Here is a 26,900-nt window from a genome sequence, read left to right as displayed (position 1 = left end):
AAATAAAGGGAAGAGTGACTGGAGATATGTAAAATATCTTATAGCAAAGGAATATTGTTGCTTTTTTACAAAAAGCAGCTCAAGCACTCTTTGCCTAATTTAAAAGCAATTCAAATATTTTATTAGATTTACCTTGAAATAGAAGACCCTCTAACAATTTTAAGGGAATATTTATATAAGACTTTAGAGAAGCTATGTCAGCTTCTTGAGTCTAAAGAAATGAAATGTAAATTTGCATCAGTTTGAAATCTGAGGCATTTTACATGTATTTGGTGCATGACATGAGGGTCCACAGGACCCCTTCCTGCAGATGGCAGGGGCAGGGGCTGCTGCAGGGTGTTGCAGACAGACTCAGTGGGACCAGCCCTGGGATGAAGCTCTGGAGCCAGTGGTGTTTGCAGGATGAGGCCCACAGTTTGCACAGTTGTGAGGAATGTCCAGTGGTATCTGTACCTCATGGTGTTTACATTGGTTTTCAATTAACTGTAGTGTCCGATACGTGTTAGTAAAGCTACAAGTATGTTGTTGGAGAGTTTGTCATTTCCTGAGCCACTTTTGCCTTTTATGTTTTAATAGATTCCTTGTGCTTGAAACAGAAGACAGCTAATAAAACATCAGCACATTAACAATAAATCTGGTTTTAATTAATTAGCTGGTTTTTATCGTTCTGACACTGACTTTTGGACAAAAAAAAAAAGTGGTTGTACAGTGATGACTTTTTATATGCTAATGTTTCATATAAGTTGAAGTAACAGGATTTGGAAAATGTAAAACACATGAGAATTCTGCAGTTTTATTTGTTAAAAATGAAACACACATGAATGTCAATTGCAAACTACCATTTTGTAAGATCCAGGCCAAATTCTGCCCTCTCAGGCAGGCACATATACATGTATATGTGTGGGGGTGTGTGTGTCTTCTGTTGGTTTCAACGATAGACATGTGTTTATGAAAGGGCAGGATATGTTCATTTATCTTTCTTGGCTGAAAATTTCTCAGTTGTCTAAAACTGAGACCTGCTTTGTCATTGAAGTTAAATAATAAGATATTTTTACATCTTCTCTGAACATTTTATTATTAAGCATAACATCTAATTGTCCTAGACTGAAAATTATTTATTGTATTTTAACAGATATTAAGCATTAAATAGAATAAAAGCAAAAAAGATTTTGACTATGATTTTGAGATGTGATACTGTGCTATTTTTTCATCTATTACTCCAGAAAAAAAATAAGATGTTATTATACTGCTTTGCATGCTTCAGAAGCAGATAAAAATACAGTTGACAAGAATTTTAGTATCAGGCTACATAAGTCAGCTGCCAACTAAAATTACTTCAAGGTTGAGTAAAACTGCTGCTAGAGAATCGTCTGGGTTTAGCTCCATCTAAAGTTTATCTCATTTGCCAAGTTTATCCTGACTGCAGGAGAAAGGATTTTGTCATGGTGTCCTGGCTGAGCACTGGGAGGGCAGGCTTTCCCCTTGGTGAAAAATCCCAGCTTGATCCAAGGAAACTCATCAGGGAAATTCTGCAGTAGAGCTGGGCAGAGCTGGGATCTTCACCAGATGAGGGTCTGCTCAAAAGCATTTCCCACCTTTTTGGATGCCCTGTGGTGACTGGAGCAGGGGGTGTGTTTCACCTGTGAGAGGGACTGGCAGGACACAGAGGAGCTGGGATTTTGCACATGCTCACAACTTGAGTTTGATATCTTTTGGCTTTTGGGCTTCTTCTCCACTTGCACACAAGTTCCTTGGTTATGAGCACCTCTTGATAGTATTATAGAGAACTAACTAAATGCAGGAATTTTGCAGCATTTTTCCATTTGGGTCTTCTTATTCAAACCTCATCTCAGTAAAAACTGTCAATGCTTAAACACTTGTGTCCATCAGATCAAGCTGGAGATTCAGGTCAAGACAGAAATTCCTCCAGATTTTGACAAAATTTTGTGTTCTTGTGAATGCAGGCTCCTGCCCAAAGGGGCAGAGACAGAGAACCTGTCCTTTGACTTAGGTATTCACATGGAAGGAATATTCAGGACATCCAAATTTGCATGTGGAGAGTGCAGTAGTCAAGATCTGCCCACAGCTGCAGCCTGAGCTGCATCCCAAGCTGCCTGATGGTTTGGCAGTGCCACTCTAGGAACCCTTGAGACAACTTCTCTTATGCAGCAGGTACTGGCATCTATTCTTGCCACATCTGAGAAGGGCAGTAGGAAGCACTGGCCACCATCAGCATGATCTGAGCATTGCTATGGCCAACTACACCTTCCACAAGTAGCTTAGGAGAGACAGGAACAGCAAGGCAGCCTGAGGAGCCCAGGATGCATGGGAGTGCCATCCTCAGGCTCTCTGCTACAGTGTGACCCCTCCTAAAACAGAGAAAACACCATCACTGAGCTTCCCGTCTCTGCACTCATGGTCATCTTGGGCAGTGCCAGCAGGACAGCCTGTGCCTGTGGAAACAGGAGTCAGGTTTGGGATGGGAGCTTGTGAAGCCATATCTGCAGGGAAGACTGCCACTGGAATCGAGCATGTACCTCATAAGAATGGTGCAAAGTACAATGGCTAAAGCAGGATAATGCATTTCCAAGTCCCTTCTCCAATGTCTCCTGTACAGGAATGCAGCAGGGCCTGAGCTTGCATCCCTTGCTGGAGGAGCTGCCACCTGCTCTGTGCTCACTTGTTCTTTTATGCTTCTCCCGATGACATCAAATAAATGCAGGCTTGCTGCCTGCCTTTGTGCAAACTCATTGTGGCGTGAGAGCTTCATTGCCACAATAGTAACTTTGTTTTGCAAATTCAACTTAGCTGAAAGTAGAGACAGCATCCCCACAGAATGGGAATTGTGTCTGGTTACATCACAGCTGACTTCAGTGCCATCTGTTTTCTTGTTTTTAAAATATAATGTTCTACATATAGAGAGCTTCACCAAATTTCTGTTGCCCGGTTTCTCATTGAATTCCAAGGTCATTGACATCTAGGAAGATGGAAATCACTCTGTCTGTCAAATGGAGATTGGGCTCCATTCTATCGTGATCTGTTGTGTTACTGGAAACTGATGTGGAATGTAAATATTCAGTAAAAATCCCTGCATTTGTGCTTGTTGCAGCTTTAAAGAGAAGCTTATTCAACTCCAAACATTGTACTGACAACTTTGCGTTCAGTTTATAAATACATTCTGTTGCTTCTTTAAATTTAAAACCAAATGGCTGAAAGTTGTTTTTGGAGAGTCTTTGGAGGTCCATCCATGGTTAAGCCAACACTGCTCTTCATGCTGAAGGCAGTTTCTCTGCTGGCATTTATTTGCAGTATTACAACTGAACAGCCCAAACAAAAGCCTGAAATATGAACATGACAAAACCCATTCATTAGGCACTAAATAATATTGAACATCAGAATAAAATATGCCTAAAAAGGAAAATGGAGTAGTACTTTCCTCCCCAAACCTGATGGAATGTTGAAAATCTTTGGAAAATTACTTGTGAGTTGGTGGTGCTGTTTGAGTATTATATGATGAGAGGAGAGACTTAAAATTCTCAAGTTACTTATGTATAACTGGTCCGTTAGAAAGAAAAAATATCTGATACAAATGGGAAACCAGAATCTTATTTGATAATTTCTAAGTGACTTAGAGGCATTCACCCTGTCTTCTGTGCCTCCACTTGAGCTTTTCATTGAAGTCTTTGAAGACTGAAAATGTCCTCTTAGCAAGTGCTGGTTTCCCTCTTAGCAGTTAAACCCTCTCCCAAACTTCTTCATTGTTACATAACTAAAAAAAAAAAGTAAAAAAATTCCAGATATATTTTGTGATTTACATTTCATTAGGCCCTGCCTGATCTCCCGAATATGCCCCATTTGCATATCACGTCTACAATTATGTAAATACGATCAGAGGCTCATTGCTGTCACATAAATATTATGGTATTTTGATTCAAATAGAGACAAACATACAAGACATTGGACTGCAGTGTTCTTTGCTCAATTCTAATTAACAGCCTGGATTATTAAAAAAAAAATAATTCTTCAACACACTCCAAAAGGGTAAAGATAAGCAAAAATGGCACATAGACTCATGGTCCACGCAAGATCCATAAATGGCTCCCAGCGTATGCAGAAGGCAGGAGATACAAAACATACAGAAATAGGTGATTATTTTTCCCCCTTGTTGATATAGTCTAGAATCAAGTATGAAGATTCTACATAGAAGTTGAAAGGGAGTGGGCAGAGTCTAGGTCTCTAAGGGTATTGGTGTTTTAGGTTTTTTTCTTCTGCCAGGATCTCAGTTGCCAACTCTAGTGAACAGATTGAAAAGTAATTCTGGAAGGCTCCAGCTGGCCAGACAGGGGGTTTGGCTTTACATTGTCCACAGCATGTAGGACGTGGCCTGTTACTACTGATCTGTGCCCAGGTATGTGTGTGTTGAGCTGCTCCCTAGGTCTGGCTGTGCAGAAATGCAGATGGTTCTGCTGGATGAAGCTGAAGGGAAGTTCCACCTCACCTTGTTTCTTAACAATAAACTTGAATACAGGCATCAATATATGACATTACCTGCTGGAAGTTCTTGCACAGTTTTGACAGCTGTTGAAGGTCATCAGCATCCAGAAATAAGAGTATGTGTACAATCATGTTCTCAGGCATTCAGTCAAGAAAATCAGGCTATCGAAGGAGAAATGGAAACACTTTCAGGGCTGAATAGGCTCAGTCTTGTTTCCTTAACATTTCACAACATCCTCAAAGACAATTAAAGTTGCTTGTATATTGGAAACTTTTAAGTTCCTAAATTAGGTATCAAATAACAAGGAGGAAAACATTTGGGAATATGTTACGTAAGGTAAAAATATATTCTGGGGTATTTAGATGTATCTCAAATGAATTGTGAGCTCTCCATAGCTACAGTGTTAGGTAACATTTGTTGCTCTATTTGTTACAGTTACTAAAATATAATAAGAAAAAGACCATTTCAGAAAGTAATTTGGAGGCCTAAGGGAAGGAACTGAAAGAAAAAATAGCTGTCTTGATGATTAAACTCCACGCCTTCAAAAGCCTGCTGGCATTTTTACTGAGAGACTTCGCAGGTGAATATGGTAATTTTTTACATGTTGCTTCTAAAAAAATCTAGAACTGCAAACTATATTCAAGTGTTTTTCACAATAATAGTAACTGAAAGGGGAGTGATTTATGAAACTTTAGCATGATTTCATACATCAAATTTAATCCCTAGATGTAAATGAAAAAAAAGTTCTAAACAAGTTAGAAAAGAAAGTGTAACCATACAGTAAAAAAGTCTATTAAAAAAGTTATTCACTGGGGTTGCTTGAGATGTGTTCTTTACCTACACTCTGTAATTGCTAATCCAGCAAAAAACCTCCGTGGGATTTCTTTACCTCCTTTGAGAAAACTTCTTCACTAGGTTGAAAGGCAATCCTCCAAGTACTCCAAATCACTTACAGGTAACAATAGCATGGAAAAAGTTTACTTAGTCTGTCTAAGAAGAAACCTAGTAAATGGGGTACACCTGGTTTATCTGTAATTTAATTAAGTGTTTTATTCCATTCTCAATGGAAATTATTCTATTAACTACAGTAGCTGGAGATTAATTTTAAAACTGTAAGATGAGTGAAAGCACTGGCAAACCAGAAAGAGATGAAAAGCTCAGGATCAAGCGAAAACAACAGGTTATTAGCTGACCTTGGGTTGACTTTACAGCTATTCCCACGAATGAACAAAGCAGAAGTCAGCATTGTGACTAATAAAAACCAGATAAAATGCAAGTACAAGGGGGATGAGTAGCAATAATGCTCTTAGCTGAAGACTTGGATGGAAACAACCACTTGGTTTTTGTTAGTTATGGGAAAACCACAATCCCCAATGATGAATGTATAACCTGTAGTCAAAGAGATAGGAGCCTGGGACATGACTACACAGAAGAGCAGGGAGGGTATCTAGCCTGCAGTGCTAGATTTCTCCATGACATCTAGATGTGGAAAAAAGAAAGAAATTCCTCATCAATCAGTAGTGGTAGTTAATCACTACACTTCTGCTACATTTTCAGAGCATGGGCAGGATTGATTTTGTTAGAAACTTCGATAGGACTGGTGAAAAATACTGCTTCAATCCAAGCTGCCAGGGGATGCCACAGATCGCTGCTAGATGCTGCCTGCCACAGAGACCACCCTCTTGGTAAAGAAATGCTGCCGAATGTCCAGCCTGAAACTTCCCTGAAGGAGCTCTGAACCACTTCTACCAATCCTCTCAGTGGGTACCAGGGAGAAAAGCTTAGCATCTTTCCCTCCACTTCCCTCCTCTGGAAGATGTAGAGAGCAATAAGGATGTGTGAGAGACAGAACTATTGAGACAATAAAACTATTGAGACTCAAAACATTCCTCATTTGTGGAGATGCCAGGGTGGTTGGTTGAGATGGAGAAGGTGAACTTTTAGTTGTGTAATGGCTAAACCTCTGATCTGATAAGGCACAGGGTGAATGATGGGCTGTGAGTAAGAGCTGGATCCTGTGGACAGGATTGTGCCCCTTGTCATGCTAAGCTGAGCTTCCTTGCACAAACCAGGGGCTGTGGGACTCTCCTCCTCCCTCTGGGAAATGCCGGGGAACTCATGTATGACCTGAGCGGGTTCACCTCTGCTGATGGGACATAATGGGACACAACTACTCAACTGTGCTGCTAGGATGGGCAGCTGTGCTGTCTCAGAAGGTGTCGAGGACTCCCGAAGTGTCCTATGATGATGCCCTAATGATCTACAGTATTACATGAAGCTCCCTGGTCCTGAGGAGGCACTTGATTTATATTTACCTGAACCAGAGTGAATATAAACCCAAGACATTATGTGTTGCTCTGATTCCTCCCCACCACTTCTTTGGGACTTCCCTCATCACTCGACCAACACTTCAACCAAGACTGCACAACAATCAAATCTTGTTGTGAGGCTTAGGATGGTGAGATCCTCACACTCTTGTTTTCCTTTCCTTTCCTTTCCTTTCCTTTCCTTTCCTTTCCTTTCCTTTCCTTTCCTTTCCCTTTTCCTTTCCTTTCCCTTTCCTTTCCTTTCCTTTCCTTTCCTTTCCTTTCCTTTCCTTTCCTTTCCTTTCCTTTCCTTTCCTTTCCTTTCCTTTCCTTTCCTTTCCTTTCCTTTCCTTTCCTTTCCTTTCCTTTCCCTGTCCCTTTCCCTTTCCCTTTCCCTTTCCCTTTCTTCCCTTTCCCTTTCCCTTTCCCTTTCCCTTTCCCTTTCCCTTTCCCTTTCCCTTTCCCTTTCCCTTTCCCTTTCCCTTTCCCTTTCCCCTTCCCTTTCCCTTTCCCTTTCTTCTTTCCCTTTCCCTTTCCCTTTCCCTTTCCCTTTCCCTTTCCCTTTCCCTTTCCCTTTCCCTTTCCCTTTCCCTTTCCTTTCCCTTTCCCTTTCCATTTCCCTTTCCCCTTTCCCTTTCCCTTTCCCTTTCCCCTTTCCCTTTCCCTTTCCCTTTCCCCTTTCCCTTTCCCTTTCCCTTTCCCTTTCCCTTTCCCTTTCCCTTTCCCTTTCCCTTTCCCCTTCCCTTTCCCTTTCCCTTTCCCTTTCCCTTTCCCTTTCCCTTTCCCTTTCCCTTTCCCTTTCCCTTTCCCTTTCCCTTTCCATTCCTTCTTTCTTCTCTTGTCCTTTCTCTTTCTATCTTTCCCCTTGTCTGTGTCCTTGGGTGATGTTGTTGCACTTTCATATTTCAGTGCTTTCACGTTGTATTACTATAGATAATAACCACCAAGACAGCTCCATACCTGTCTTCCTTTGCAGCCAAGTTGTTCTGTAATAAACCCTACATTGTTTATTTACAAATACTGATCATTCATTGTCACTTCACACTAATTTACTCCAAAGAATCTAGTAAAAGGACGTGGGTTATCCCCACCTTCTGTCCTAACAAAATGCCATTCATTCTCCAGAGAGACTTTCCTTAAATGCTTCCAGGGAGTAACTGTTCCTGGAGTTGTTTAAGGAAAAACTGGGTATGTCAACCCAGTGCTGGTTGACATGGGGATGCTCACTCACAGGTTGGAGTTGATTTCAGAGGTCTTCTCCAACGTAATTGATTCTGTGATTCTGCGAGTCTGTCATTCTTTCCATACTGGACAAAAAGCACTGCAAAACCCAAAAGACAAAAAAAGCAATTCCCGAATTGAGGGGTCCAGAACTGGACACACAGTACCTGAGGTGTGGCCTCTTAGGCACTGGTGAGCCCACACCTAGAATCCTGCGTACATTTCTGGGCCCCTCAATTCAGGAAGGATGTTAATGGGCAGATGCAGAGAAGAGCGACAGAGTGCGTGTCCTGTAGGGAGCGGCTGAGGGAGCTGGGGATGTTCATCCTGGAGAGGAGGAGGCCCAGGGGACACCTTGCCCCTCGCTACAATCACCTGAAAGGAGGCTGTGGCAGGTTGGGCTCAGGCTCTTCTCCCAGGCAACCAGTGTCAGGATGAGAGGACACAGTCTTAAGCGGCATCAAGGGATTTTTAGGCTGGATGTTAGGGAGCATTTCTTTACTCAGAGGGTGACTGGTTATTGGAATAGGCTGCCCAGGGAGGTGGGGGAGTCACCATCCCTGGAGATGTTTGAGGAAATCTGGACACGGCACCGAGGGCCATGGTCTTGTTGACACGGTGGTGTTTGGTCATAGTCGAGGATCTCAGAGTTCTTTCGCAGCCTAGTTTGTGACTTTGTGACTGTTTCTGGGCTTCTGGAGTTCTCTCCGCACGGGACAAACCCCCTGCGGGCTCCCACACGAGGCGGCTCCCCCCGGGCGGCAGCGCCCCCTGCCGGTGGGCGCGGAGGGCGGCGCGGCGCGGCCCCGCCCCCGTCCCCGCCGCCGCGGCCGCGGCACGTGACCCGGCCCCGCCTCCCGCCGCCGCCGCCGCCGCCATTGGCGGGGGGAGCCCGGCCCGGCCCCCCCGGCCCCGCGCCCGCCGTCCGGAGGTGCCGAACGGTGAGTGCGGGCACCCCGTCCCGCTCGCCCCCCGCTCCCGCCGGCCGGGCCCGGCGCGCTTCCTTCCCTCCCCCTGGGCATCGGGCCTGGGCCTTCCCCTTGTCCAGCCCCCGCCGCGCGGGGGGCGGCGGCGGCTGCCGGTGCCGGCGCGGGGGGAACAAAACCGGCGGGGCCGCGCACGGGAGGGAAGAGGGAGGGGGGAGGCGGCGAGGGAGAGCGCCCGGAGGGGCGGGATGAATGGGCGGGCGGCGTGGCCCCCGGCCCCGGGGGTGCGGCCCCCGGGAGGGCCGGGCAGCAGGGAGCCGGCGGCCCCGGGAAAGCCGAGCCCGCAGGCACCCCCTGCCCGCAGGAAAGTTAAAGCGATGCCGGCGGAGCGAGGAGCAGGAGGAGCACGCTGCCGGTCTGCTGTCCTGGGATAGCGAGTTCGGCACGGGACGTGTCCCCGCCGGGACCGGGCCCTTCCCCGGTGACAGAAATAGCTGCCGGGAGCGGCTGCGTCGCACGTGGGAGCAGAGAAGCAGGTGCAGAAGCAAGGCTCACAGCAGTTCTGGAGAGCATGTCCTGCGAGGAGCGGCTCAGGGAGCTGGGGTTGTTCAGCCTGCAGAGGAGGAGGCTCAGGAGGGACCTTATCACTCTGTACAACCATGTAAAAGGAGGTTATAGCCAGGTGAGGGTCGGCCTCTCCTCCCAGGCAACAAGTGACAGGACGAGAGGACATAGTCTTAAATTGCACCAAGAGACGTTTAGGTTGGACATTAGGAAGAATTTCTTCACTGTGAAAGTGAATAGACATTGGAATGGACTGTCCAGAGTGGTGTTGGAGTCACTGTCTCTGGAGGTGTTTAAAGAAAGACTGGACGTGCCATGGTCTCCTTGACAGGGTGGTGTTCAGTCATAGGTTGGAGCTTGATGATCTCAGAGGTCTTTTCCAACCTCAATGATTCTATGAATTGTTTGCAAGTGAGGAATATAGAAACTTTGGATTTCACATTTCTCTTCTGTAATCTTCCCTTGAACCCCATATTCTTTCAGGGTAGTGTAGATGGAATTCTTAGCATGTTACCAAGTTTCACGGCCTTAATTCAGTTCTTGACTAGATTGCAATGCTCTAGTGGGTTTGGTGGCACTTCATTAGCTCAGGTACAGCACTGCAGCATTAAGGTTTTTGGGGCCATTTTTGGAAGCCAGCTGGAAGTGGAATTGTGAACTTGGAGTTAGAAAGCTGTAGAAGCAGTACATGGAATTAATTTCTTCTGTCTTGAATCTGTCAAAGGTACATTGATTTTACTCTGCAATTTAGACTGTTGTTAGATCTTTTATTGAGAACTAATGTTGTGTAGACTTGTCATTCTCTTAACAAAGATTGAAATATTGCAAAATTGCTGCAGTTCTGGCGCTTTGTTTTTCTTAAGTCGTCTGTATGTGCATCAAGTATTGTCACTTTGTAGATCTCCCCTGACTTGAACCTTTTCTGGAAATATGGAACTTCATAATGCAGTGTTTCCTGCCTGGATCTGGTGCCTCCCATGTTCTTAGCATATCTCGCTGTTTCAGTGGCTGGTTGGGTCGGAGCGTTTGTGCCTTCTGTAGCTGTGTAATTTTAAAGACCTTGTTCAGCAATTGTTGCTGGTGGAACTTAGCCTAAGTAGACTGGCTGGTAGCTGGGAGTTCAGATGTGACATTGTAGTGAGATACTGTGGACACTTCTGGACTAGCAGGAGCATGGGGCTGCCTGTCTTGTTCATGGTGCCTTGGAAGTGATGCCCTTACTGCCTAGTGCCTTGTAGAGTGCCTGCTCTGCCCCACTGTGGGGTGTTTGTGTGCAGCTTCCTCTGGGAGCTAAACTTCTCTTTGTCAGTCACAACACAGGGATGTAGCTTCAAGAGAAGCATCATGCTGCCACCAGACTGCCATTCACTTTTTGGCACTGCGTGAACGTGTAATTTTTCTTTTTGCTTAAACCCAGCAAAAGTCTGGATCTGTTCCTGCTAGCGGAGGCAATGATGCTGCTGTATCTTGCTTACTCAGATTTCTTTTGCTGGGAAAAAATTTGCCATTGACCCTCCTCACTTGCAGAGGGTTATGGCTGAACTGTTTGTCTGCAAGAAGCTTCCAAGGCTGATGAAAATCAACAGTGACCTTTCCTGTGCAGTGACTGGTATAGGGAATCCTATGTGTGGTTGTAGTGCATTGCAGAAAATCACAGGGATTTTCTTCTGGATCATTTTCCCAGCTGTGGTTGTGTCATTAAAGTATGTTGCATGTTCTCTATCTGCTTGTGTTTCACCAGGCTTGATTGTTCATTGAGAGGAAAAGAGTTATAGATTCTTCTGCCACTGAGAACCAAGACGGTCTGATTTTGAATAATGATGTGGGAGACTACTTGTTGCTGTGCTCTGAATTTCTTCATGTAATGGTAAAAGAAATCTAATTTTCTGTGCTCACAGACAGTCTAGATCTTTGGCTCTGAGCCCTTTGTTGCTTCCCTCGGACAGTCACAGCTTATCTTCAGTAGAGGAAAAATGCAGGTATACATTAACTGTTGCAATGCTCAGTGTAGAATGTGTTTATCAAAAATTACAAGGAATGATTGGAAGACTTGTAGCTATGAAATTGGAATGGAGTTAAAAAGTAGAGACATCTTGTTTGCTGCCAGAGTCATGTTGTGCCAACACTTGCATGGATTCCTTCCTATATGTAGGTATCTCCTCTGCATTTTTCCACTTTTCTTTCACTGGGAGGTTTTTGAGGGCCTGTAGGAAGTATGGCTTAAGCTTAAGTGGGATCCTTGTGGAAGACGGGATACGGAATCCAGGAACCAGCTCTGGCGAGGCTGGATGTGTTGGCTGGGAAGACGTGAGAGGTCTCCTCTCTGTGCATTAGCTTAGGACGCTCCTGTTGTTCAGTTTAACGTGAACTTGGCAGGAACTTCTCATGCTGTTTGACTCCACTCTGTGGCTGCCTTGCGATACTCATAACCAACTTTTGGTTGAATTTGTGGTTATCTCGCTGCCTCTGACTTCCTGGATACTTCTTCTTTCTGCCAAATCATGACTTTAGCCTCTTGACTGCTAAGAACAAATCAAGAAAAGCAGTGATGGTTGTTCTTTTCTCAGGTAGATACATGCCCTTATTACCAATCCTTTCCCCGTGCTGTTTTTCTGGTTTTCCTCTGGTGGAGGAGATTATGGCCAGAACTGCAATGTAGGGGACAGGAAATGGTGTGAGGATCTTCAGCATCTCAGTGGAGAGAGGAGAGAGTTGGTGGTGGGAACCTCTGTATGTAGGTTCTAAACATGCCTGAAAGAAGAGGGGTTGGGAGAGGTGGCTGATGGAGCAGCAGTTGGGATTGGTGGTCCCACTGCTGAGGTTTGTGTCTGTTCAGGTATCTTTAAACTGAGTGATGGACATTGATCTGTGTCACTTCAAGTCAGCTAAGAGCTGAGTTGGTGCTGATGCTGTTACTGTGCTTGACACCTGAGGATACAGTGAGCTTTTAGCCAGAAGCACTTACCTGTTCAGGTAGATTTCAGTGGGAAATGTCTTAGGAAGACTCTGAATGAGTCTTGGCTGCCGTAAGTTAAAATTTAGTGTTGCAAGCCCCAGAATCTTGGTTGAATCACAGTCTTGAAAGCAGGATGTGGATGCAGAACAGGCATAAATGCTGGGCTTTAGGCTTCTGCTTCAGTTGTAGTGTGTTCTGTTTGGCTGCATGTGTATTTGTTTTCTCAGTGTTGCAGCCATGGAAAGTGAGAAAAGTAGGAGGCAATGCAGAAAGAGCAATTAAGGAATGTGTTGTGCTTTGTAGTGTTACAGTAGCATGCAGCACAGCCTCAGTTACAGCCACTGCTGTACTGCACATCCTGTTACCTGAGAGTTCCAGTAGGAGAATGCTTGGGTGTCCTTTTTACAAAACAGTTATGGCCTGGCAGAGTGTTCAACTAAACAACGTGGCCTGGGGCCTGCACAGCAGTTATTTGTACTTGCAGAGGTGGCAGCTTCTTTGTCCTCCTAGGAGTATTCAAGAAGTCTTGAGAGATACTCCAGTGACCATCTGTCTTCTGCTTTGTTCAATGGAGAAGCTTTGCTCATGACAATTTGATCTTTGTCCCGAAATTCATACTTTTCCTCAAAGAGCTTCAGAGGATTAGAATGATGTTGTGATTTAGTACTTGGTCCAGGTCTCTGCAGTGCGCATGGAGCACCCTGACAAAATTTATTTAATAAATTTATTTATTAAATAAAACCTTTTATGTAATAAAACCTTTTTATGGGTTTGATTTGCAGCAGCACAGAGCTAGTTCCCTTGAATGTCTGTAATAATGCATTTACACAGAGGGAGCATGGTCCATCTCTCTCAGTGTTGCCAGAAGGATGCTGCTGAGTACAGATTACATCACAGTTCATGCAGGACCAAGGCCATGGGGACCTGGTTACTGAGCATATGGTTTCTAGGCTGGCTGCCTCTGCTGGTGTGGTACTCTTTGGAAAACGGTGACATGTTGTTCCTTGCACTTTGACTCAACTAGGCAAGCCAGGATCCAGTGCAGAACAAGTTCTGATGCAGGAGCTGATGGCAAAGAGCAGCGTGAAGCAGAGTCATCTGTGTGATAAACCTGAGTACAGAGGAGGACAGCCACCAAAACTGTGTAGAGACAGTGGCACTGGAGCTCAATATTGAGAGAGAATCTGGAGGGATTGACAGGAAAATCTTTCAAACTAGCTATTTAGATCTGTGCTAAGTGAACCAGCAACATCTCAGAGTTTATTCTTCCAGGAGGATTTCAACAAATTTAAATTGACAATTTGAGTTAGGAGGGGCTCAGCGCTGTTGAAGTTTGTTACTGATCTCAGTAACTATTCTAAAACTAGATTTACTATTCCATGGGCTTACAGCCTAAGGTGCTGCAATAACGAAGAGTTGTCTTGCTCAGTAGGGTGCCTCAATTTAGTAGAGATTTCAGCAGAAGAGGCAGTTACTTCAGTGACTATCAGGTACAGTGGGCTGAGTTACAAAAGTAAAAATGGTGAGTGATGGCAATGTGCGAAAAAGCACCCTCAGCTTTTTAATGTTATTTCTTATGGAAAAGTCTTGACTGTCAAGACTTTTGGATATCTAGATTGTGCCTGTAACTTCTTTGGTTCCAAAATAATCTCATGGTCAAAAAAGCTTAGCAGCAATGTGGACAATTTGTGGAATTTCGGAGCCGCTGACTTTTTCTAACTGTTATATTTGGAAAGAAAGTGGGAATTTTTGTCAAAAAGTAAAGTAGAACCGAATAAAAGAACAGGATGGGAGGTGGGGTGAAGTGTATTTCAGTGAATAACAAAAAACTGCAGCAAGGGCAACAGGGGATGTGTGAAGAGCTGGGACATTATGAAGAGAGTAGAAGAGATTGTCTGGTAAACTTTGTTATAAATTGTGATAAATTCAAATTAGAAAAGGACTTCTTTGGTTTTCTAGTGAAAATAAAATGAATAATTCAGGATTACAACCAATTTTGGAATTGACAAATTCCCTTTCAAGTCTAAAAACGTGATTACTGCAGTATGTCTTCATTATCCTAATTATGTTCTGCTGTGATTTGATTAAAAAAACCCAAAACCTTTTTATTTCGCTCATATCAGCAATTCAGAAATTTTTGCTTTCAAATTTAAATTTTCCTTTCCTCTCATTGTCCTGAGTCCTGCAAACAAAGTATAAACTGTAGTTCATAAAGATTTGAAAGTCTTTTAGAGAACTAAGACATGATGTGCTGTGGGTTTTTACAAGTGGCAAGTTATTTTCTGTTGTGGAGATACAGCCCACTGAGCACTGCTGTCATCTTTGTTTTGTTTTCATCTTTTACGGACATAAAAAATTTGTTATAAGATGCTGGGAAGTGTTTTGGGTCAACACTGAATGTGGTGTGGGCTCCAGTTTGGGGTGTCTTTTGTATGGCTGCCAGCAGTGCTGGGAAACTGCAACTTATACCCCAAAAGGCCCTTCCACTTCAGTGTTTGTAGAGCAGAGTAATTACTCCTCATTTGTAGCTAGGCTGTGGTGGGATGCTGTTCATTTGCCTCATGGTTGTAAAGCAGGTTCCTTCTTAAAGCTCCCTATGTGGTTCCACTGTGTTTTGCAATTGGAAATCTACCTGTTCCTCTGACTTCATGTGACGTGTGTACGCACTGTGCACACAAAGGAGTTGCTCCATAAGCAGCTGAGCTAGTGAACCTATATTTCTTAAGGATTTGTGCCCTCCTGCTCGCCAGCCAATCCTTCTTTCCTGTTTTTTTGCCGTATCCATCTCATCCTTTAGCAGCACTGCTAATTTGCTTTCATTCTGTCTCTACCCCAAGCCCAAAGCAACTCACTGTATTTTGAATTCCTTCCCCTTTTCCTTAATTACAAGCTGAATCAGATATTGCTTGCTCTGAATGTTTCAAGACTTTTTGTGAAGAGGCTAAACAGAAGAAGTTGCTGCTAAGTGACATATTCTGCCTCAGTGGAGGCATTGCTTGCATTCTCTAGTTCCTGATTTTCATGAAAGTTGTAGAAATGCAAAGTAAGGCTGGATTGCTTTGTCCGGTTTGATTGACATTGACTGTAGGGCAATGTGTTTTGTGTAAGCCTCATTTCCATAAGAAACCAGGAGGAAAAAGCTTTAGGAATAAATTAAGAAAACTTGCTTTGAATGCATCTTTTTTAGACTTTTTAGTCTTATATATATTTAGACAGGTAAATTAATGTTAAAATTGAACAAAAATTTTGAGTGTTTTGAAGCAGTGTGTTTTACGACACCCCCCAAAATTAGGTTGGTAGCTTAGCTTGATTAATCATGTAACAACTGTTTAATTTCAATCTACAAGGAAAAAGTGCGTGCGTTTCACTTAAATGTCCTTTTTACCTTCCACTTTTATGTCAATATAACTTACAGAATACTGCTAGACTTGATTTTCTGCTTATTGTAGTAGCTAATCTGGTTAAATTCTGTTGGAAATAGGGGAATCTAGCCAAATCATTAAAAGCTATTTACTATTGGGGGGTTTGGTTTTTGGGATGTTTTGGAGATTTGTTTGTTTGTTTGTTTGTTGTTTTGTATTTTTTTAAAGTCTTGCTTAAACATTAATTTTGAGAAATTTCCATTTTTGGGGTGAGGAAAACAATGTTCTGGATACAGCGGACTGTTAACTACCAGCTGGGGAAAAAAAACCCTGCTGCTTTTCTTAAATAGTATTTTTGTTGTTATTGGGGCAACAGATGAAATAATGGAACAGGAAAAGTCCTTTTAATAATAGATGAAATTTTTATGATCAGTATTATTTTTTTTCATGTAAATAGTGAATGGAAGCCATTATTTGACGGATAAAAACAGGCTAGGCTTTAGACTGTTTTCTTGAATTTTATTTTGGTCTTTATCAAAAACTGATGATTTGTTTTGAAATTTAACGGTGAAGATGCATTTTTAAATGGCCTTATCTCAGTGGCAGTGTTTCAAGTACTTTCCAAAGTACTTTTTGTTTTCAGTTTATGTATAATGTAAATAATACAATAATAAAAGCACATCAAATATAGGAAGAGAAGACAATGGAGAAAACAAGTCACAATTATCAAATGAAATTCAAACTTTGCTCTTCATCACCTGGGTTCTTTTTTTATCATTTGCTTCCAGTTTTTTTACTGGAAGCAGTAGGTAGGAAGGCCTATTGTTAAATATAAGCTTTATTTTTTCAAGTTTTACTGATGCAAAATTACTTTCAGGAGTTGGTGACACTTATGTTTGGATTTCTGTATGAAGTAGTCAGTATCTGTGCAAAATTTATGCTTTCTAAAAATGGGGTGAGCAGGGAAAAGTCCGTGTGGTTATTTAGGAGTTACAGAGTTGAAATTAACATGGATGGATAACAACACAGATCTTTTTCCTTTATTGCAGGAACTGAAAAATCCTCTTTAAAAGGTGCACTGCTGTGGAAACTGTTACTGCCTATAGAAAAATGGACATGTTGCAGATACTACGTAAAACCACAGAGCGCTTGGAATGTGACTACTGCAGCTTCAGGGGAACTGACTATGAAAACATACAAATTCATATGGGTACCGTTCACCCAGAGTATTGTGATGAAATGGATGCTGCTGGTTTGGGTAAACTTATATTTTATCAAAAAAGTGCAAAACTGTTTCACTGCCATAAATGTTTCTTTACCAGCAAGATGTATTGCAATGTATATTATCACATCAAAGCACAGCATGCAGCACCTGAGAAGTGGAGTGAAGAGCAGAAAGAGCAACAGGTAGAAGGCGATTCAGATTCATCCAAGAAAAGTGTCACGTTGGAGCCACAGAAACCTACCCTTTCCCCTGAGTCAGGCAAACCTGCCCTTTCTCCTGAACTCCCCAAATCAGAACCTGTTGTTTCCCCCAAGCTTCAGAAATCTTCTGTGTCTCCAGAGCCCCAGAAGTCTGCTCAGGTGACTTCCCCAGAGCCAGAGAAGTCACTCCAGACTGTGTCCCCAGATCCAGAGAAGTCAGCCCAGGCCACATCTCCCGATCCAGAGAAGTTAGCCTCATCTGTGTCTCCTGACCCACAGAAGCCATGTCCTGTTGTGTCTCCTGACCCACAGAAGCCATGTCCTGTTGTGTCTCCTGACCCACCGAAGCCATCTCCTGCTGTGTCCCCCGACCCACAGAAGCCAGCCCCGGCCGTGTCGCCAGAGCCCCGTCGGCATTCCCCAGCAACGTCTCCAGAGCCCCGTCGGCATTCCCCTGCCATATCACCTGAGCCCCGGCGCCATTCTCCTGCTGTGTCTCCAGAACCCCGCAGATACTCCCCAGCTGTGTCACCAGAGCCAAAGAAACCTCCTCCAGCAGTGTCCCCTGAACCCCGGAGGTATGCTCCAGCTGGGTCTCCTGAGCCACGGAGGCATCCCTCTCAAATGCGTAGGCCCGCTTCTGCTTCTTCTCCTGAAAGCCGGAGGCCTGCTTCTGCGGTTTCGCCGGAGTCATGGAGACCTGGTCCGACTGTTTCCCCTGAGCCCTGGAGGTCTTCACCTCATGAAGTGCAGAAGTCTTCCACAGTTTCTCCCTGGGCTTCAAAGCCTGCCATGTCAGTGTCCGTAGAATCCCGGAGGTCTGCCCCCGAGTCCCGAAGGCCTGGTTCAGTTGTGTTGCCAGAACCTAGGAGGCTTGTTTCTGATTCGTGTAAGTCTACGTCCTTTTCTGAATCCCAGAAGTCCACTCTTGTTTCTTCTGAGCCCTGGAAACCCATCTCATCTGTTTACCCTGAAGGCTGGAAACCTGTTCTGTCCCCTGACACATGGAAGCATTCTCCCCCTGTTTCTCCTGAGCTTCGGAAGTCCAGTCACACTGTTTCCTCTGACTCTTGGAAGTCTTCTTTCTTTCCTGAGGTCCGTAAGCCTGGTGTTTCAGTATCTCCTGAGTCTTGGAAACTCTCTGAGTCACGGAAATCTATGTATTTTTCTGAAACTCAGAAATCCACCTCTGCTGCTTCATCTGAGATTCAGAAACGGGCTCATTTCCCTGAACCTCGGAAAAGAGTGTTGTTCCCAGAGACTCGTAAATCTAATCCTACTGCTTCTACTGATGGCCAGAAACGTGCTGTCTTTTCTGAGCCCCAGAATCAGACGTCTACTTCTGCTGTTTCTACTGAAGGTCAAAAACAAGCTTTGTGTTCTGAAGCCCAAAAATCCGCTCTTGTTTCTTCTGAAGTCCAGAAGCATGCCCTGTTTTCTGAAGCCCAAAAACTCACTTCCATTTCCTCTGAAGTTCAGGAGTCTACTTCCTTTCTGGAGTCTCAGAAAACCACATCTCCTGAAGTTCAGAAACATGGCCTCTTTACTGAGTCCCAGAAACCTACTCCTGTTTCTCCTGAGACACTCAAGCAAGCTGTTTTCACAGACTGCCAGAAATCTGCTGTTTCCCCTGATGTTCAAAAGCATGCGGTATTTTCTGAGATGCAGAAGCCTACTGCTGCTCTATCCTCTGATGTCCAGAGACATGCTGAAACTACTGTACCCTCTGAAATCCAGAAGAACATCCTGTTTTCCGAGCCTCACAAGTCTGCTTCGGGCTTTTTCTCTGAGCCCCAAACACCTAGTGAGTCTGGTGAGAGTGACTTTCTCTCTCACAGTTTAGATGATCAGAAACCACTGGATGATTTATTCTCACAGGATGAACAATCAATATTAGCCAAAGAATCACCTGAACACATGTTATATTCATGCCCAAAAAAGAAGCCCAAGAAGGAAAACCAGGAGAACTCAGATTCTGAACTAAATAGCAGTGAGTGTGGAAAAGCAGTGGTGGACTCAATGGAGATGAAGGAACAAGAATCCAACAGTGACCAAGAGCAGTATGATATGGAGTCATCTGATTACAGCAAAGAGAGCAAAATGGATGCAACTACTCCTACGCAGCCACAGTGTGTGCTTCAGTTTACTGAAGAGAAAGAGGCTTTCATCTCCGAGGAAGAAATAGCAAAATACATGAAGCGTGGCAAGGGAAAGTATTACTGCAAAATTTGTTGCTGTCGTGCAATGAAAAAAGGTGCTGTCTTGCACCATTTAGTTAACAAGCATAATGTTCAAAGCCCATACAAATGTAAAATATGTGGCAAAGCTTTTCTCTTGGAGTCTCTTCTTAAAAATCATGTTGCTGCTCATGGTCAAAGTCTGTTGAAGTGTCCCCGTTGTAATTTTGAATCAAATTTTCCCCGAGGCTTTAAGAAACATTTAACCCATTGCCAAAGCCGTCATAGTGATGATACACCTAAAAAACACTTGGACAGTCTTGAACCCCTTGAAGAACAAATTTAATATGTTTTTTTTTTCCTTGTGCTAGAAAAGCTGAATTTACGAAGTGTTCAGAAGTGTTACTGTATGTTAACCGAGTAGTTTAGCTGATCTGACAAGTCAGAAGATGCATGGTTTATTGTACTATGTTTAACTTGTCTTATAGCTGTATTACTGAAAAGATTTACTTTTGAAAGTAATTTTAAATGCGTGTTCATGTCTTTGTATTACCCATCAGTAGAGTCATATTTTATTTTTCAGATGTACTATGTTTTTGAAACCAAAATGGATACAAATTAGTTTTGTAAAGATTTGTAAAACATATAGGCAATTAAGGACTGGAGTGGCAAGCAATCTGTATTTTCCTGTGAAGACAGCTTCTTTTTTCACATTTGTTAAATGTTGTATTTTTAAAAATGTTTTTATCAAGTTCTCAAATCAAAATTCTCACTAAATTGAATGTGAATGAGCAAGAATATGAGGAACTACCAATATTCCTGGAATAATTCTGCCCTGAGGTTGTAATTGAGTGTATAGACATTTGCTGGAAATTTATTGCACTCAGTTCTCTGACTTGTCTCAGATTTAGAAGCGTCAAGGTACTTATTTTGTGATTATGTATTTTGGCCATGTTTTAATCATTTACTAATATACATTAAATTGATAGATTAACATCAGACTATGTATAGCTCAACACTTTCTCTTGATGATCCAGATGTTTGTAATGTCAGACAACCCCTAAATTTCCTGTATTTGGTGAAATGTTATGCTTTAATGTTTTAACAATAAAAAGAAACCCAACCTGGTGTTGGCCATAATTTTTTTTTTTTTTTTTGTTCAAGTCAAGAACAAAACCTTTGTGTTCAACGTAGTATCTTTTAAGTATCTTTGGTAACAAGAGATGCAAAATTACCTAGGAGGTCTGCTTTGAAAGCTTCAACTTCACAGTCATCAGCCTCAGTCATCATTCAGCAAGATTAGTCTAAATTTCCCGTCTCTTTGAGAAGAATGTGTCAGATGTAAATGAAGAACAAGGAAAACAAGGGAAAAAAAAAAAGGAAAACAAGAATTTATGCACTGTTATTTAGGATGCTGGCCTTTGTGTTATTTGTATATTATTTGTTAAAAACACGTAAGTACTTTATAATTCAGAAGGAATGTAGATTTTATGTGGAGAAGGAAGAAGGAATTCCTCTGCAGCTGAATTATGCCTAGATAAGCTGTTTTAAATATGGGTTTAGGATATGAAGGTGTTATTGTTAAATTAATAATAAAAAAGTCTCCAAGTGTAATCTCCAACCAAAGATCTTCAGGTTGGTTGGATTGAAGCTTGTCTTTTTATCTTTGTTGTCTTTCAAGAGGATTTCTGTGAGGAGGGGCAAAGATATTTAAAGCTCTACACTCAGGTAACTTCTTAGTGCTGTTTGTTAAGTGAAAAAGAGTTGCCTTCCTACCATGTCTGTATGAATAATTCAAATGCATTGTGTGACTTACTGTGTATATTCTGTGGCTGCAGTTCAGTGTAGAAAGAGTGGCATTAACTAAAAGCCAGTAAAAGTGACTCATTCAGGACAGCACAGGATCATACAGTCATTCTTAACTTCCCAGGTGTTAGAAAATATTATTTCTTGCAATGGCAAATATTTAATAATGAAAGTCTGCATAGTGAAATGATTTCCTGAGTTTGCCGCATGTCTTCATTACACTTGGGTGTAATACTCACAATATTCAACTTTCAGGTTCTCTAACTTTTTAAAGGCTCTTACATTAATAGATCATATATATGACTGAGAAAATGCTTCTATATGAACTTTTAAGCTGTTCTTTTTTATCATCCCTATCCTTGGAGAGGAACCTCTTCTGTGTACTCTTGGGAGAACACTGGTTTCAATCCTTTTTGTGAAGAATGCTCAAGGGGAAGTACAAAAGGGAAACAAAAAAGAAGCATCAGAGGATGATGATACAGAAGGATGTTAGCTGTGGCCATATGTGTAATACAAACTTTATCTTTTTATGACAAAAAGTGGTAGGTTATATGGAATGCTCAGTCATGTTCTTAAGGTGCATTTTCACCAGCTTCATTCAATCAAACTAAAAGTAGTCTGCAGAGAACTTGGAGGTGTTTGTCAGAAAAGGTCTTTTTTTGTCTCAGGTTACAACTTCATTTCATTTGGTATTTGGGGAGAGATTCTTGCAAGAATTACTAGTTTCAGTAATATGTTATCTTCAGCATAGCTAAGAGTGTCTAAGTAGCTGTCTTGGTATATCACTATGTTGCTTATCTCTAGATCAGAGAAATCATATGGAATGTAACCATTAGAATATGAACACATATAACATTATTAATACTGTTTGGTCATAAATTAATTGTGTAAAAACACCCCTGAAGACCATTTAGGATTCAGTGTTTTAAAATAAGAATTCTGTACTTCACAATTGTCTATTCTGAGAAAGATTCTATAAAAGAAGTATTCAATTTTAGTATTAAAATTTAGTAGAAGTCAAGTCAAAGGAATTCTTGCATATTTGTATTGTCTGGCATACTTGACCAGGTTGTTCTTCTGAGCTGTACAATCAAAAGAGTAGGATTGCTTTCTTGCTTTCTTTTTTTGGGCAGAGGGGACAGTGAGTTCATATGGGCTTATGGTAACTCTAAAACTCTAAATCCTCAATCACAGACATGCTGGCTGAGTTGCTTATCAATGATGTCTTGACAACTGTGTTGCACTGTTTCCTCTCATCTGCCTCTTATCTGTCAGTTGTCTGCTGGGTTGTGGCTTTTTTCACTGCCTCTCTAGCTTTTTACTCTGTCTTACTGAATGCTCGGGCAAGATTTTTCTTATACCTTGTGAAAGTGTGCCCAAGCTACACGTGCTAACCCCCAACAAAATGGATAAACTGTGTTTGTGTGCTTAAGAGTTTCACTAGCTGAGCTAAGTCTTAAGTTGTACTTGAGACTTGCTGTTCTGTTGAAGCTGCAGGGTAGCCCTCATTGTACCTAGATGCTCCATGACTGCAGCAGAGGCTTGTGCAGGTATCAAAACCAGATGTTTTGATTCCCTCTCTCAAATGCTTATACTAATATTGACTCATCAAAGTGTACAGCCTTCTGAAACCCAAAACCTCAAACTCCAGAGTTTAGTGAAACTCAGTGGAAAAGCAGGCATTTATTCCCAGAGGCTTCCTCCAGTGCTGCAAGAGAAAAAATTAAAAACAGTTGTTCTGCTCTTTGTACGCTCAGCATTTAGTTTTATTCCTTCTTTTTCCAATCACAGCCTTAAAACTTGAAACATATTGAGGAAAACCAGCTTTTAAATACCTCCCAAAATTCCTGCATTTTAAAAGTAAGAAATAAAAATAAATTCTTTAAACCCAATGAGGAAAATTAAATGCTTGCATTAAGAAAAAGGTACCTAACATAGGTATATGTCATCCTGACTTTGCAGAAGATTAAAAGTTTTATCAGTTACAGCATCCATGCTATGTACTTCTAGTCAGCAGTGCTCAGATGTTCAGACACAAGAGGATGAAGTTTCTGGCAGCATCTCACAGCAGACTCCCCCCACCCCCCCTCCCCATAGTCCCCCACTACTCAAACCTGGCCACGCAAAGCCGATGCTTACTGCTGCATTAGTGGAAAAAACTGAGCAAAGTAGCACTGTAACCAAGTGGGGTGGGTGGATTGGTGGCTGCAGGCACACAGAGATCTCATGTATCCGGTGCCACCTTTGTCTTTTCTTCACCAGCAAGGTCTCCCACGCCTCTGTTTAGTCAAAGGGTGGAAGTAGTGGAAGAACTACCATCAGAGAGGGCTGAGTCAGGAGTGACTCAAGAGAACTCAACTCATGCGCTTCCGTGGCACCCTAGGGGTGGTGTCCAGGGTGCTGTGAGAATTGGCTGGCACCCATGGCTATTGTATATTATCTTTGATGGAGTTTGGGAAAAGTTCCCTGTCATTGGAGAAGAACAAATGCTTCACCCATGTTCAAAAAAAGTACAGAAAGATGGTCCAGATTTCCCTGTTGGCAAATATTTAATTTCTGTAGTTCTGGTAAAAAATGAAAACATATTAAAGGTGAATACTTCAGTTATCACTGGCTTTCTGTAACTGTTAATACTTATGCTGATTCTAAGGACAGAATCTTTCTGAAAATTAAAGGAAAGCAGGGGGATGTGCATTGAAGAAATCTTAAAGCTATTTCTGTTTTCCTTCATTCTGCAGTTTCCAAATATGTAACATTATAAGGACTCATCAGTGCAGTTGCTACAAACCTGAATTGGCTCAGTGATACCCCATGCTGCTGTATTTTGGAGGAGAGCTGGTAATGACCAAATGAAGAGTTTGGAGAAAATCGACTCTGCAGTTGGAATGATGTCTCAGCATGTCATTAACACATATTGGTAGAGCAACCTCACAGATGGGACAGAAGCTTTTTACATGAGGACCATATGTGCACTAAAGAGATAATGTAATGACCTTTCTGTTGTGGCTTTGGCTTTAGGGGTTACTGCTCTCAGCTGCCTGACTCCTTTTGTCTGTGCTCTGTTTCTTAGCCCCTTTTGGTTGAACTGTTCACCTGTGTGATTTCTAAGGCAGAAATTAGTCTCTTAAGATGTCTTGACTATAAATATTTTTTTTCAACATCAGAATGATTTCTAACTGACTACATTTATGGTTAAGTGAAGCATCCCACTGTGGTGCAAGTGGGGTGTTAACATCCAAAAGGGGAAAAAAAGTCATGTGGGGTGAATGGTAGGTAGTGATTACATATTTTTTAGCAAAAGAGCATGCACATAGTAGGGAAAATTTCTTCACCAAAAGGAGTGTCAAGCCAGACAGGCTAGAGTAGGCAGCTCAGGGAGTCACCATCCTGGAGGTGTTTGAAACACATGTAGATGTGGGCACTTGGGGATATGCTTTAGTGGTGGAGCTTGCAGTGCTACATTAACAGTTGGACTTGATGTACTAAGAGACCTTTCCAACCTAAAGAATTCTATGATTCTGTGATTCTACATGTAGCCTATGTGGACCAAAATATTCCTGTTTGAACGAGTTCTTCACTACATGTCACTTCAGGTTCCTTCCAAGGCCCTGCCACTGAGCACTCTGGAGCTTGTATCAGCTGAACCACAAACCTCCCTGTTAAATGAAATGCTTTCTACCTTACTGTGAAGCAAATCAATGTGTATTAGAATGTTAAATGGTTTTCTTAAATTATTTTACTGCAGAAATCAATTATTTATGTGGGAATTATACCCAATGAACTGTTAAATATTGTTTTCCTCTTGTTTCCAGATGCTGTTCTGCTCTGTGCCCAACCTACTGTCCATTAAGATTTCCTCTGTACTCTGAAACAAGTGTCTTTGTTTCAAAGTCAGCATTAAAAATAAGTGACAGTATGGAATATTAATTTTGCCTAAAAAATAATTGCTGTGGCTAAAGGCAGGTTAGAGTTGACACAAACAAATGCTTAAACAAATGAAATGTTCCTGATATGCATATGAGAGAAATACACATTGGACAGAAAGGGGGGTGTGTGCAAATACAGCATGGCTTTTACTAATATCACTTGTTCACATGTAAGAGATTGTTTTGTTACAGCTTTTTGTGATATCTAACTTCCCGAAGATTTCACAACTAAAATAATTTTCAGAGCTGGAAACTAAACAGACTTTACCCCCTTTGGACTGTGCTGACCTCCAGGGTGTTCACAGTGACTATGGGAGTGCAAACTGTCAGAAAATATTAGCGTGGAAATTCTCACTAATGTGTTTGCAAGATTTGGTGTGCATTTTAATCTACACAGGAGGAATTATGGCTTCTCACTGAATTGTAATAGATTGACTTGTATAATTAATTTTCAACTAATTCAGTGTGGATGTTATCATATTTTAAATGCCCTATGCTCTGACATTGCTGTTTGTGCATTGCTAGATTCTGACACTATTTTTTTAGTCTCTCTATTATCTGATTATTGTAATTTGTTCTGGAATCAGCATCACGTTTCTTGATTAGGCAGTACCCCTTTGTAGCTGCAGAGAAATCTGCCTGAGGATCAAGTGTATCAGCCATTTTTTTTTGGTCCCTTGTCCAGAGAAGTTGTAGATGCCCCATCCCTGGAAGTGTTGAAGGCCAGCTGGTCTAGTGGAAGGTGTCCCTGCCCACGGCAGGAGGGTTGTAACTAGAAGGTTTTTAAGGCCCCTTCCAACCCAAACCATTCAGTGATGGTACGATTCTGTGCTCCATCAAGAACACAGAAGTTTCATTGTTCTCTGCCTCCCGGAGCCCAGTTTCGGTAAAGTTGTCATTAGAGGGAGCTACAGAGCAATTTATGAGCAGATCGGCTTTAAACATGCCAAGTACACTCACACAACAACAACAACAACAACAACAACAACAACAACAACAACAACAACAACAACAACAACAAATAATAATAATAATAATAATAATAATAATAATAATAATAATAATAATAATACACCACCGATTAGTTCAGAAATGGCTCTGAGCTTTTGTCCTTGTTCTGGTGAATTAATTTTGGCCCTCCCATGACTGATTTCCTCGCCACTGTATCCCGAGTCTTTTGTTTTAAAGCACTTATTTGTTTTCTTTGACACCCCTCCCAGCTGTGCAGTATTCCCACTCCCTCAGCACATGCATTATTTACAAAGGTGCTCAAAACATTTATGTAATCACCAAAAAATGACCTCTCTTTTGTTCTTTAGGCCACTACTCTTCTCATAGAGTAAGAAAGAGCTCTAAGGTAAGAAAGAGCTTGGTAAGAAAAAGCTCTAAGGGAGTTTCAGAGGAGTTCTGCCCTTCCCACGGAGGCGTTGGAGTGCTGGGCTGTGCTCGAGGCCCCCAGTGCCAGCCTGCTGTGCCCGTGCTGGGCATGAGCTCTGTAAGTGCAGGGAGGATTTCAGTGCAGTCCACAGCAGCTGGTGCACACAGAGGAGACAGCCTTGACTGACAAGGGGGTTTAAAGATCTCAGAGCGGTTGACAGCCAGAAGATGAAGGGATGAAGCAGGGCCAGGAGCACTCCCCTCAAGTCTTTCTCGCAGCAGTTGCAGCTCCCACTGTTTTTGTGGGAGACCCCAGCAGAGTTTCTCACCCAAGGTTTGCGCTGAGAAGGACACACAGA

At 42.4% G+C, this 26,900-nt stretch overlaps 1 protein-coding gene across 5 annotated transcripts; it reads left to right on the top strand.

Annotated features, from left to right (window-relative positions):
• The first annotated feature begins 8,903 nt into the window (after positions 1 to 8,903).
• Positions 8,904 to 26,067, top strand: CHAMP1 (chromosome alignment maintaining phosphoprotein 1). 5 transcript variants are annotated; one of them, XR_005256604.1, is made up of 2 exons: positions 8,904 to 8,963; positions 23,977 to 26,067. XR_005256604.1 is itself a non-coding variant. In XM_038134080.1 (2 exons), exon 2 carries the CDS (start codon positions 16,941 to 16,943, stop codon positions 19,776 to 19,778), a length of 2,838 nt encoding a protein of 945 aa, XP_037990008.1. In that variant the 5' UTR covers positions 8,904 to 8,963; positions 16,880 to 16,940; the 3' UTR covers positions 19,779 to 20,799. The 5 variants fall into 5 exon arrangements, 4 of the variants coding, with proteins under 4 accessions (XP_037990008.1, XP_037990036.1, XP_037990016.1 ...); XM_038134080.1 differs by lacking the exon at positions 23,977 to 26,067 and adding an exon at positions 16,880 to 20,799; XM_038134108.1 differs by lacking the exons at positions 8,904 to 8,963; positions 23,977 to 26,067 and adding exons at positions 9,359 to 9,484; positions 16,880 to 20,799.
• Positions 26,068 to 26,900: the final 833 nt, after the last annotated feature.

The sequence above is a fragment of the Motacilla alba genome, chromosome 1 (genome assembly GCF_015832195.1).
Source record: "Motacilla alba alba isolate MOTALB_02 chromosome 1, Motacilla_alba_V1.0_pri, whole genome shotgun sequence".
NCBI lineage: Eukaryota > Metazoa > Chordata > Aves > Passeriformes > Motacillidae > Motacilla > Motacilla alba.
This window is presented reverse-complemented; position numbering and strand designations above follow the sequence as displayed.